The 13174-nt window shown below is 39.0% G+C and overlaps 1 protein-coding gene across 8 annotated transcripts in view; it reads left to right on the forward strand.

Moving 5' to 3' along the window:
- Positions 1 to 13174, forward strand: part of phldb1a (pleckstrin homology-like domain, family B, member 1a) — a 29031-nt gene that overhangs the window by 14506 nt on the left and 1351 nt on the right. For 3 of the 8 annotated variants that reach the window (XM_067491508.1, XM_067491507.1, XM_067491512.1), the window contains 17 exons: positions 83 to 214; positions 317 to 454; positions 1342 to 1470; positions 2461 to 2616; positions 2703 to 2813; positions 2914 to 3003; positions 3120 to 3251; positions 3685 to 3807; positions 4011 to 4166; positions 4358 to 4498; positions 5677 to 5802; positions 5880 to 5958; positions 6256 to 6400; positions 6741 to 6831; positions 8229 to 8375; positions 9668 to 9887; positions 13042 to 13127. In XM_067491508.1, coding sequence (XP_067347609.1) covers positions 83 to 214; positions 317 to 454; positions 1342 to 1470; positions 2461 to 2616; positions 2703 to 2813; positions 2914 to 3003; positions 3120 to 3251; positions 3685 to 3807; positions 4011 to 4166; positions 4358 to 4498; positions 5677 to 5802; positions 5880 to 5958; positions 6256 to 6400; positions 6741 to 6831; positions 8229 to 8375; positions 9668 to 9887; positions 13042 to 13127 — 2202 coding nt within the window. The remainder of the gene's footprint in view (positions 1 to 82; positions 215 to 316; positions 455 to 1341; positions 1471 to 2460; positions 2617 to 2702; positions 2814 to 2913; positions 3004 to 3119; positions 3252 to 3684; positions 3808 to 4010; positions 4167 to 4357; positions 4499 to 5676; positions 5803 to 5879; positions 5959 to 6255; positions 6401 to 6740; positions 6832 to 8228; positions 8376 to 9667; positions 9888 to 13041; positions 13128 to 13174) is intronic. The other 5 variants (XM_067491509.1, XM_067491511.1, XM_067491510.1 and 2 more) reach the window with 5 other exon arrangements.

Below are 13174 nucleotides of genomic sequence, written 5' to 3' on the forward strand. Positions count from 1 at the left end.
GGCATATTGTATATTACATTATTTGTGTTTTCCTCTGACAAAGTTTCTGACAAGTTTTTTTCTTTACCAAATCTGCCCTCAGTGTGAAGAGCTGTTAGCTGGTCATATGGAGGGTTGTCTAGAGCAGGAACGGAATAGGATCTTGTCCAGGGTTGATGATTTAAAGCACAGAGTTGGTGAATTGGAGCATCAGCTGCAAGAGACCAAGCATGAGGTCAGCATGCTCACACACACACACACACACATGCACACATACACGCACACAAATGTGTCAAATACTTGTGTGGTTTGCAGACTCTGACTTATTTGTCTCTAGGTGGAGATGGAACAAGCCCTGCTGCAGGCAGAAAGGCAGGCAGAGCAGGAGCAGGTGGAGGCCGAAAATGAAATCATCTCTCAGCTGCAGCTCAAACTCAGCCAGCTGGACCAGGCCACCCAGAAGGCGAAGGACAAGGTGGGCACCCAGGACAAAACACTCGGATACAATAATACAGCCTTACCTGAACAAGTAGCATGAGGATGTTGGACATTTACTTAAATCTGTATTAAAATATATAAATGTGCAAATTAAATTCCTGAATGTGCAAATGATATGGTTCTAAATTATCTGTAGAATGTTATCTGATGTCTTAGCTGACCTTCGCTGCTTATACCATAGTTGTCTGTTCTAGAATAAAAGGCACAAACAGTCTTCTCTCTGCAGTGTCCAATAGTTTCATAGCTAAAGTCATACTTATGCATATTTGGCTTTCGGCTGGTGTTGACCAACACTAAAATATTAATTAATTTATATACTAAAGACTAATACTATATATATATATATATATATATATATAGAGAGAGAGAGAGAGAGAGAGAGACATAAGATAGATAAAGTGTATATATTCAAATTTTTATTGATTAATGTCTTCCAAACATATCACATTGAAAATTAAACCAAAATTATCCTTTGCAACAAAGAGGAATGTGTCTATATCTTGGCTATACACACGTATATATATACATATATATATATACATATATATATATATATATATATATATATATATATATATATATATATATATATATATATATATATATATATATATTTGTTTTTTTTATATATTTTTTTCCTATTTCAATGTTATCAAACGTGTGAAGCATGTATAACCCTTAACACTCCTGTTAACACTAACCTCTGCTTCCAGGCTTCTGTCATTTTAACTGCATTCCCTTTTTGACTTAGAAGCTTGACTGCATGTATTTGAGATGTTTGTTTTTTGTTTTTTCCCTGGGGTGGTGTGTGTGTGTGAATGTGGACCCTATTGTACGTGTATGTTTTTTCTATGTTGTTTTTAGGGCAGGGCTAATGTGTCGGCTCAACGGAAGGTCCTGGAAAAGCAGAGGAATGAGTACAATGAGCTGAAGAGGCAGTTTGATAAATGCCCCTTGTCTCTAAGGGAACAGTTACAGGAGCAGCTCAGCAGGGTCAGTGTTCTCACGCAGCCCACTGGCTGGCAACAGTGAGTTATAATATATCAAATACTGTATGATCTGCACAGCCACAGACATAACACTGACTCTGTTTTGAAGCACTTGGAGCCTCTCATAAATATGACGATTATGCATAAAAGGTTTATTATGTCAGTGGCATTTATGTGACTTTGTAGCAGTCAATGCTTTCGCTACTTCAGCAGAAATTGCTGCTTAATCACTGCTGTTCCCTTATCATGGATGTCTGACTACGTCAATTCCCTTCAGTAATAATCAGTAATGTTATTAACAGCTTTGCTTTAAAGGTCTGCATGCATTTCGCATTGGAAAATGACAGACTCACATCACCCACACCCACATAACCTTTAGGCAAAAGGCTAGAGCACTGTGAACACAGGCCCTTAAACCATCAAAACCAACAATGTTTTTAGACCATGTCTCCATACTTCCTGACCGCTCCAACCTGTCTGTGGAACTCACTAGGAATCATTCGTTGCTACTGAGAATCTAAATAAGTCATAAATGTAGAGTGTAATTTCTTTTTTAAATCATTGGAACTTTGTGGAAGAGTTGAACACAGGTTTTAGCCAGTGTTACATAATTGGGAGTGAACTGTGTGTTTGCTGGTTACTAGTTTTAATTGTTGATTAACACACACTTTAGTATATATTGTATGTGGCACAGACTCAGAATACACTGCATTACTCATGTACCTGTAGAAAATTAGGAAGTCACCCAGTCTGTCTTTGTGGTTCAGTGATGCATTTTATTTTTTCATTTTTGTACAACAAAGGACGCTGAAGCGTAGACAAATCAGGCACTGGCTATGCAGACAATATTCTACTATTGTTGGTTTTGGTCTATTCTTGGGAATTGTTGACAGTAATAAAAAATATAGAATATTGCCTTGTCCTTATAAATTTGTCACAAATCTATATAGAGATTTCAAGGAGTGTATGTATTTATATTTCTGTATTTGGACAGAAAGCTGAAGCTCTGGAGTCTGGGACCAAGCAGTTTGAGGAGCTGGAGTTCTGCCAGCTGGAGGAGGAGAGCAGTCTGGATGAGAAGAAGGAGACGCAAAGCTTGCAGCTTTTCCAAAGACAAGCTGAGTATCACTGCAGCGTGGCCAAGAGGAAGGTCTGGATATACGTAAAGCAGGAATCATATCTATTATTGTAAAATATGATCACCAACATGAGATTGTGTGGCATGTGGATTCCCAGGAGAAGATAGCTGCTCTGGAAGCTCAAGCGAGGCAGCTGGGGTTACAGGCAGCTCAGGACTGTGAGAGGATGGCTAAAGACAGGACAGTAACTCTGGAGATGTTACACAAGGTTGGCCCTTCATAATGAACCTAGTCTTAACTGCATTGTAATTAATTGGTAACAGTGACGCAGGTAGTTAAAGCAACTGCATGTCCATTCTGCCTCCTAGGAGCAAGACAGGTTGTCTGGCCTGGAGAGGAGGTACAACACATTAACAGGAGGGAGAAACTTCCCAGTGCTTAATAGGAGCATGAAAGAGGTGAGCAGGAATTTGTGAGACATGATGTCACAATCCCCTATGTTGTCTGAGCTGGAGGAAAATGACTGCAACAGTGGATTTAATTTAAGAAAAGCACAAATTAACCTTTTAAACAGGAATTGCTTCACATCAGCGAACCTGACCTTCTTTATGTGGATGGTCATCCTCAGAGCCTCTGTCCCTCCTCTGCCTCCTTCTCCTCTTCTCACATCCCTTCCACTGAACTCTATCCTGTTAGGCTACAAGAGGTAAATCTGCACAAAATCCTCTGGGTAACAAGACCTAACAAATCCCAAATGTCCATGCTACAATAGAAGAACAATAGAGTGTGTGGTATTTTTTTTAGCAAATACTAATAGCAGCAAGCTGGTGGGTAATATTCCTGCTTTTTTCTTTATAGTACTCTTGTTTGGAGGCTTGTTCATTCTTCAGATTAGTGGTTGCACATTTTGATTTGTAACATGTGAGAGGAATTGTTTTTCTAAAACATTCTCTTAAATCATAAGATACATCATAAAACCAATTGCAAGAAAACCTTGTGTGGGTGATTGTAAAATAAGTATTTCCAAGTTAAATTATGCCCTTATGTTTGCTGTGTGACTCCTTGCATGACTTTTGCATGAAGTGTTGACGTTGGTCATGTTAAGCTGTCTTATCCACATGTTTTGGCTGTTAATGCAGGAGTACCTCAGACTGTCTGATGTCTATAGGATGTATGGAAAGGCTTCTATGCAACCTCACTCTTCTATCCCCGCTGCTCTCCACTGCCTTTCTTTCGCTGTAGCTCCAGCTCTGCCAAGCGAGGTAGACACTCTGCCTGCTCTCTCGTTTGTTTATGTGCAACATAATTAACCTATCTAAGCACATTGAAGTTATTTCAAAATATGGTTCCTATAGATTCAGCTTCCTCATATTCTTTTTCACTTTCTGCTCTCTCCCTGTTCTGTAAATGTATCTGCGTGCCTTGTTTCTCTATGAACCTGTATGGGGTGGTTTTTTGTGTAAAGGAGTACATCACAATCAGTCAGTTAAGTCAGATCTTTGGGCTGCAGAAAGTCGATCGGTCCTCTTCCTCCTCTGTTTCATCATTCCAACTTGCCTCCTGTGAATCCTTCTCATGCCCTTCAACTGAAAGTGTCCCGCGTTCCTTTCTCTCTGCACAGGTTTGTCTTTCATAGTTCGCATTGTCCAGTTTTTAAGTACATTTTTGAAGCAGATCACAGCTTTCACAGTCTGATATTGCTACAAGGAATGATCCATTTTTATCTTTCTTACTTGCCTGATGCTTTTGTTACTGATGCTGTTGCTTTACTGCTTCCTTTTGTCTTTGGCCCAATGCTTTTCATCACCTCAGAGCCAACCTGATCTGAGCAGGAATGCAATGCCTCCTATTAACCTCGAGCGCTGGTATCAAGAAATTATGGCTGCTGGAGAGCCTGAGTCATGTCCTCCACCACTGCCTGCAAAGTCTTTTTCTACACGTAGGCACGGGCAGGTAATCCTTGCTTACTGCTTTATGCCCATCTGATGCCCAAACAAATCAAACCTAATTTTATATGGCCAAATAAAATGCCATTAAATACAGATATATAAATTCAAATTAGCTTGATAAAGCCCAATTGCCAGATTTGCCTCACTGTGGTTTACAGCATTTACATTAATAACATCCCCTGTCATAAAACCCACTTTGTTGGAATTCAGCATGTTGCATAAAGGCTGTAACCACAGTCCAAATGCCCCCTTATGTTAAACCCCTGAATCCAGGTGATTCTCATGAACAATTCAACAGTTTATGTTCTTATGCCATCCTATCCACGGTGTACCCAACTTTAGCCCAATGGGGGCTGAGATTAGCACAGCAACCCTGCCACCCTTAAAGGTTTAGATAATGAATGGATGGATATTCTTATGATTTTGAGGCCATCTAGTGGACAAAAGAGGACAGGGTATTTGCTGAACCTTCCTTTTTGCCACAATACTAACAAATAAGCAGTGTTACCTTTAACATGTTAGGCTTTAGGCGGATATTTGCTGTTTATGTAGATGTAATATTAAGTTGGATATGAAATCATGCAGGCACATTGCAAAGCATATTAAAAATGTGAGCTCAAAAAGGACTTTCAGCAAAAAGTGTGGTCCTTCTTCTGGTGGTACTAATAACCACCTGTGAAGAGCGAAGTTCAATCAAGATCAATGCTGTGCTCAGCTGAAGAGGAAAGGTGCAGAAAAAGAGCAGTAACACAAACAGAGCCAAAGACATTGAAGAACTAGGCATGAATGTGACCGAAGGACAAACTGAACTGCAGAGGCCACAAGGAGTTGAGACAAAGTGCTGAGCTTTAACTTTAAGGCGTGAGTTTGACATCAATAATAATCCTGGTTAGTTTGACATTTAGACAGCGTGACAGATACAGTACACTCAACTATGGATGACGCTAAAGTTAAATTAATACATAGATTTAATTAATTACAGAAAACCTGAGCGACCACTGTTCTTTTGTTTAGAAGAGTTCTGTGTTTTGTACAAAAGGTCATGAAGCACAAAGTCAGATTCAAAATGATCTCAGTCTTGGTTCATTTGAAAGAATGAATTCTAGGCTGTTTGGAATTAAAGCATATCACCTTCAAATGAATAAAAGAGCCATTTGCTCTGATCTATCTTTCCTTTCTCAGCTGTTAAAGTCCAAATCAGATGGTGAGGTTGTACGAGGTTGTACAGCATCGGTGACTCATGTCAGCAGTGGTGAAGCCCTGCCATACTCCAGTGGCGTTGCTCATGAGAAAAATGCCTCCACCAAGGTGAGCACATATGTCTCACAGACCTCAACTGTCATCCACTCAGCTAAGTAGTTCCTTGTGTGATGTTCTCTTTTCAGGGGTTACACTTAGCGTTGAAAGAGATGCCAAACCCATTAGACATGGACTCCAGAAGGCAGTTGGCTCTGCAGAGCAAAGGTACTTTAGTTTCTATTCTATTCATCATCTCATCATCATCTCTATTTACACACAGCAGTGTTTCACCTGACCTGCCCACATGACTTTTAGACTGATAAAAGTCTAGAGTCTAGCCTAGGGAAATGTCTTTTTGCTCTTAAGTGCATGTGGTAACATTATATCACTAGTATGGTCTTAAGTCTACTCATTTTAATATGATTTGAATTTAAAATCATTTCGTAGCAATGAGTTGGCACTATCAGAAGAGGGCACTGTGAGTCTGTGACATCTGTTTATGTACCCTTTCTCCTCTTACAGATGTGTCTCCCACAGTCCATCACTCCATCCTTCACCATCACACGCCACCATGCGGAAACCAGGCGTATGACACCCTGAGCCTGGAGAGCTCAGACAGCATGGAGACTAGCGTCTCCACCGGCAACTCTGCATGTACTCCAGAAAGGTGAGAGACTAGATAATGAGCAATTGGCTCTGTTTCCATGGGAACACTCAAGTCTGCCCCGTCTCCAAGGAGTAGGGTCACTGTGCTTTGTTCCCGTGACAACATGTTTTGCTATATGTCTGCTCCCGTGGCTACTAGTACACTGGCTGTTGCCATGCCAACCTCTTCAAGTTTTTAGTGTTTTTGTCAAGTTCAAAGACTCAGTTTTGGCTGCTGGTGTTCACAGAGAAACCTTTGTCTTTCTCTCAGTGTCTGGTTTCCAGGCATGTCTCTTTGCTTTTTCATCCCAAGCTTTGTCATAGTCATGTCATCAGACGCTCCTTCTCTCTGTATGTTGTAGTGCCTGTGGGTTAGAGGCCCAGAGGATAGAAGAGATGGAGAAGATGTTAAAGGAAGCGCAGCAGGAGAAAGCCCGGCTGATTGAGAACCGAGTGAGTTCCCAGCTTCACTGCCAAAACTTTATGCCCTTGAAGTTCATTTCAGGTTTCGGCAAGAGCTGCAGTGGATGAGTTGCTTAAAAGGCAACTTCAACAATTTTCGACTTGCTCCTCATTCCTTTAGTTTAATAATTCTTTTAAACTTCTCGGACTTCCCTATTTTTAAATAGTTCTCTTCTTCTGGCTGGTAAAATGCCTCCAGATGACATAATTTGGAGGAACCTTCAGTTCACATTATGTCATCTCGTTGCTCACACAATGGAGTTCAATCATGGTCAACCTGCTTATCCAGAGCTCCCCCAGATTATATTATCTGAACTCCTAATGATGTAAAACTCCTCTGGGTGATGTTGTCTGGAGTAATGTTTTAGCCAGAAGAGAAATATTTTAAAATAGGGAAGTCAGAGAGAAGTTTAAAATTATTATTGTATATGTACACCCTAAACTAAAGCCAAGGGGTGCAAGTTGGAGATTGGTTTAATTTTAATTTGTCTAATTTCTTTAAAAATGTTATTTCTTTCATTTGTTTTTGAAGATGAATAAACATTACTGTGGTTTCAGAACAAGTGATGTTCTTGTAGTATAGTACTGATAAACATGTTAACACCTGACCTTGATTGTACAAATGGCCATATTGTGCAGATTGTACAAATGGTGCTGCTATTTATGCCATTTTCAGTAGTTAGCAATACTGGATCAGCACATAACTTAGGTTTCTGGCAAATAATACAAACACAGCATTGCAGCCGAGAATGTGCATAGAAATACCATTATTTGCTATTGATAAAGACTGCAAATGACATATGGAACAATCAAAATGATGTTCAGTGCAAAAGATTTTGATATTCCCACCTGTTTCGTTTTTTATTTCATGCTGATAAAAACTTAACAACAAATGTATTTTGTTTAATTACAATTTGTGTAAACTCATTCATTTGGACTTTACCAACATGATGTGATTTTAAAATCAACAAACAAATGGTAAAAAAGTTTGACTGAATTATTGCAGAAGTCTTATGTTTCTTTAATAACACAGTATATGATCCTCAAATTGAACAGTGAACTTAAGGTGGTGAAATGAAGTTGCAAGTAGTTTATATGTCTTTGTACTATTTCTTCATATTGGAAAAAAATAGACCTACGTGTAAGTATCTGAAAGGATCATTTTACATCAGCAAAGCTTACACTTCTTTATACAGACTTAAGGGATATATTTTGCAAAACCCTGAGTTGGGACTTGAATTCTCATGAGTCTCTTCTAACAGTCATTCACTTTGTATTGCAATATTTGCCTACCATTAACATATTCTCCCTATCTCCTTGTACCCCCCGTTATGTTTTTATCCTCTCCTCTCCATCTGTTCCTATTTCTCCTCTCCTGATGCTCCCAGGAGAGGGAGGTGCAGGCTCGATGGCAGATGTTAGAGGCGGAGCGGAGGAGGCGAGAAGAGGCCGAGAAAAGGCTTCAGGACGAAGCGGCCCACAGGCAGAGGCTGGTGGAGGAGGAGGTGAAGATGAGAGAGAAACACTTCTCCCAGGTCAGTGGAGCAGCAGGAGGAGACGGCAGTGGCAAGAAGAGAGAGGATGGAATGGGGTGGAGGGAGGGAGGAGGTTGAGAGACTTGGGGGAGAGGATGAGAGGCGAGACACTAAAAAGAGGCTGGGTATAGGGAAAGATCAAAGATTGTCAGAGAAGGGAGAGAAAGGGGAGAGAAAGGAGAGAGAAAGGAGGAGTGACAGAAGGACAGGAAGTCACAGTGAAAGAAAACGGTGGGAAGGGAGCGAGGTACAAAAATATAATATACTTAATTTGAGCTTTAATCTTGGATGATTGTGTTTGTTTACCAATTGGGTTTCACATAAACACACATGCTTTGGACAGACATAAAGCTGCAATAACCCGATTTTTCAAATGAGCAGTGCATTAAATTAGGAAATGTACAGGGGTACAGATCTCTTCCAGTAAAGTGGCCAGGTCTGTCCCTTTAGTGCAACATAGCATTTTAGCATTTTACCGCTCAGTATTTTGCTCTTACGTCTGGAGGTTAAATCTCACCAGCAACAGCAGGCAGCGGTTTCAGCTAAACAGCTTGAATGGTGGTGAATAAGGGCTGCTGCCTTACACCAAAAGGATTCCCGGTTCGAATTCAGCTGCTGGCTGTGGCCTTTCTGTGTGGAGTTTTCATGTTCTCCTGAATACCTGCATGGGTTTCCCCTGAGTAGTCCCATGAGTCCCCTGGGTTTCCTCCCACAATCATGCATGTTAGGTGGGGAATCTAAATTGCCCGTGGGTGTGAGTGTAGATAGTTGTCTGTTTCTGTGTGTGGCTCCATGATGGACTGCTGTCCTGACAGCTGAGATCAGCTCCAACACTCCACACCCCTGGCAGGACACGCAGTATAGATAATGATGGATGGAAGCCGTAATAAACCCACTGTACACTTCACTACTTGTCCAACACCTGATGGCTTTCAGCAGAGTTAGTGAACCTATACAGCATGTGATAGTGTGCAGTAATTTGCAGCTAAAAATGTAAATATTTTTCGTAGGACTTGCTGGACATCACACAAAGCAGAAGGACTGTTAAGGTCCTGGAAAGTTAAAAAATCAAATCAGATGGTTCTTCCATAGTCTTACACAATAAATATTTAATTATCATTCTGTGCATTTAAAGCATGCGATCGACATAAAGAACTATTCAAAGCTTAATGTCATGTCATTTGAAGTCAGCATTTAGAAACTTTAAAGAAATTTGAGTAACTTATTTACTTGGAAGTTGAAGGCTTGGTGTTCATCAATCATTAAAGCAAAATGAATCATTGTCATTACAGGCCCGTCCAATGACACGCTACCTGCCAAACCGTAAGGAGGAGTTCGACCTGCGTTCCCACGTGGAGTCGTCGGGCCACAACATAGACACTTGCCCTTACCTCAACCTCACAGAGAAGATGTGCAAGGGCCACCTAGTGAAGATGGGTGGCAAAATCAAATCCTGGAAGAAACGCTGGTTCGTTTTTGATCGTCTCAAAAGGAACTTCTGTTATTACGTGGGTGAGGATACACTAACATTTGCTCTATAATATGAAGATGTATCTGTTTTATTATTATGGATTCTTTGTAAGTTTAGGTTTCATTACTTAGGACATTTGCCTGATTAGGTTTTTTTTAAGTAGAGACCTAAAAATGAATCAAACATTTATTGATGAAGAATAAAAATACATCCGCGTTTTAGCTCCGATCTTAACTATCCTCTTTACTTATGATGATTTCATTGATATGTCAACTCATTACACATTGAGGTTACTGAGGTCATCACTTAGATTTACTCCCTCACTTCCACAAATCAGTAATTTGTTGTTGTTGAAAAAGTTGATGAAAACTTAGAGATCATAGAAAAGAAAACGGGATTAAACGTGTTTTGAAGCCCTTCTCTGACATAAAACTCTGGTTTCAACCTCATAAATAGGAAAATAAATATATGCAGATTGATTACATAGTGTACTTTAAAATGACTCTAGCCTGGAAATAATTAACAGTTTTTTACATAAAATGGAACCAACAAATACTATTTGTGGTACATTTAATTGTTTGTACTGTAGGTTTAGCTACCTTTAAGTCTTAGAAATAGTGTGTTAGCGTAATGATTACATATAACATGTAGCAGATACCTACTGTAGTTGTAAACTGTTTTTTCTCTGATAGTAGATGACAGGACTCTGTGCTTCTTCTTTTTTTGGGGGGGGTGTTTGGAGAAGTTGACCATGCAGGCGCCACCCATGCTTGTGCAATCAGAAACATTGTGTCTTATGTTGAGAGGATCTGTCAGAATCAAATATCTGCAGATTTTCTCATACTATTAAAGAACAATTTAAGTGAAAGGTGTCCCTGTCTCACTCATGCAAATGAGAATTTAAGAAGAAGGACTTATTACACATGTCCACATCAGGCCTTGGGCTTCATTTATAAAACCAATGTGATCAAAGCAATTTTCTCACATAAGAATCCACTTGAAAGAGGTATGTATAAACTTTACAGTATGTTAAAAAGTTCCCAGCTGTACATTTGGTCGAGGCCTGATTTATTTGCTTCAAACCTTAACAGTGCTGAGGCTCTGCTGAGGAATGTAGACTCTTACTGTGTGTTTTAGCAGAAAATCTGACTTGTGTCCCAACCAGCTTTAATTCTTTTGGGCTACACTCTAATTCAAGCTGCTCTAACTGGAATTTTCTGCCTTGTTCATGTGGGTTAAATGTGAAATCCATTTGTATTTCACATGTCTCAGACTGTCCCCTGAACTTGAAAAAAAAAAAAAACAGTTTGTTTCCTTAATTCACAAGAATGTTATGAGGCATTACTTTACAATCAAGTACAAATTGAAATCCAAGTATATTTTCATCACTGTCGCCCCTGTTCTCTTTGCTCCTCTCCCTCCACTCACTTGCCTAGCCTTTTCACCCCCTCACTCCTGACGAAGATGATGGTGATGATGGTGATGAAATAAGATGCAATACTTTCTCTAGATGTGTTTTTCTTGGGGAGGAGGCTAGCTCCTGGCTTGTTCGTGACTAATAAAACGAACCTCAAATTTCAAAAACATTTATCTCATTACTAAGCAGATTTGACTTATGGAAAAAGGAAAGCAAGAAAAAGTGTCGGACGTATTTCAAAACATTGCCTTTAATTGTTGCTGGATGTTTGCTTCTCAGACGAGTGCTCCAGCGTGAATGGAAGAGACAAAAAGACAAAAAGAAAAAAAAACATTTTGTTTGAAAAGACTGGACTTGAGAACTTTTGAAACTGATTTTATTGGAAGAAAAATGACCTTAGACAAAGAAAAACCTTGAATGTAGACAGTGTAGCCAGAATCTGGAAAATCCCATCAGTCCAGTTACTACGTTTGATAAGCGTCATTCACACTTTCACTAAAACTCCTCGTTATGGATTGATTTCAAAATGCTTAAAGAAAGAAAACCGCAATTCTTCGGACTGGAAAAAAGGTTTGACCTGCTTTAAGGGGAAATGTTGAACTGAAACATCACATCCTACTTTCAAAAAAGGCATTTCTTTTTAAGTTAAAAAATATATATCTCAACCTCGCCAGCAGGAAGAAGGCTTAAAAAAAAGAGACAAACCAGAAAGTACAACTGAAGAAAACAAGTCAGATTAATGGGATGGTAAAGACTTCAGGCATAGCTTGAAATAGACTTGCACTTTTAATTAACTTTTATCTGATACACTGGTGCTCATATCTATTCATGGATTATGTGTTGCTGGGAAAAACACCTTTCTCCTTTAAAAATGTTTTGTGTCTGGCTTCTGCTCCATCAAGATAAAATGTATTGTTCTTCTCTTTTACTTACACTGCAATTACTTTTATGAAAGGATAATTTTTTTTAAACCAATGACATTATTAAATGATACACTTAAATGGATAAAAAAGTTCTCTTTATTATGATCTAATTATGCTAAAACAAACAATCCTCATCAATTCCTCATCCATAGATCTGCTGTTTTACTATCAAATTTCTCTCAACCTCTGGTGATTTCAGATTTATCGAGCTGAGTTCACTGAAATCCTTGCTAAAAGAAACTGCAAGAGGAAACTTTGTCTCAAAGGAAACATTTTTGGCTAAATAGTAAAATTAAAAAGAAGAGTCATTGTGCATTTCTCACATAGAAACTGAATATTTGTCTGGATCTCCAGTAATATGAACTTGCTGATAATTTAATTTGGCTGGGAAAAGTCTCTTTGTTTAAAATTGTAAAACTTCCTTCACATGTTATTCTACTGGAACATCGTTATGCTGTCCATCAAAGATTTATTAGCAATTTATGTACACCGTATTACCAAAAATATTTTGTGGCTGTTTTTTTCTTTATTTTTATGCAGAGACATTTTGTTGGCACAAGGGATTATAAAACTTTTTTTGATTATCATTAAAATTTTCGTTTTAATGATACATATGAGGGAGGTGTTTTAGACTAATTAGTACGATTAATCTACTTTGCTTTTCTACATATGTAGTCCTGCATTAAAAAACTAATAGGAAATATTTGTTTAAAGAAAGTGTTAATTTGAAACAAATCTGAAATGTCAGCCTACATCACTGGCTGAATGTACTGTCTGCTGCTTGTGCTGGCAGAGGTCTTGCATCAGTACAAGACGTAATATAATGTATCTTAATTTTTTTTCTTCTCCTCTTAGACAAGCACGAGACCAAGCTAAAAGGGCTCATTTACTTTCAGGCAATTGAAGAGGTTTATTATGATCATCTGCGCAGTGCCACCAAGGTAAACAGTCTTTTTTTCTTGATGCATAATTTAGAACTTTACCAACT

The sequence above is a fragment of the Channa argus genome, chromosome 22 (genome assembly GCF_033026475.1).
Source record: "Channa argus isolate prfri chromosome 22, Channa argus male v1.0, whole genome shotgun sequence".
NCBI lineage: Eukaryota > Metazoa > Chordata > Actinopteri > Anabantiformes > Channidae > Channa > Channa argus.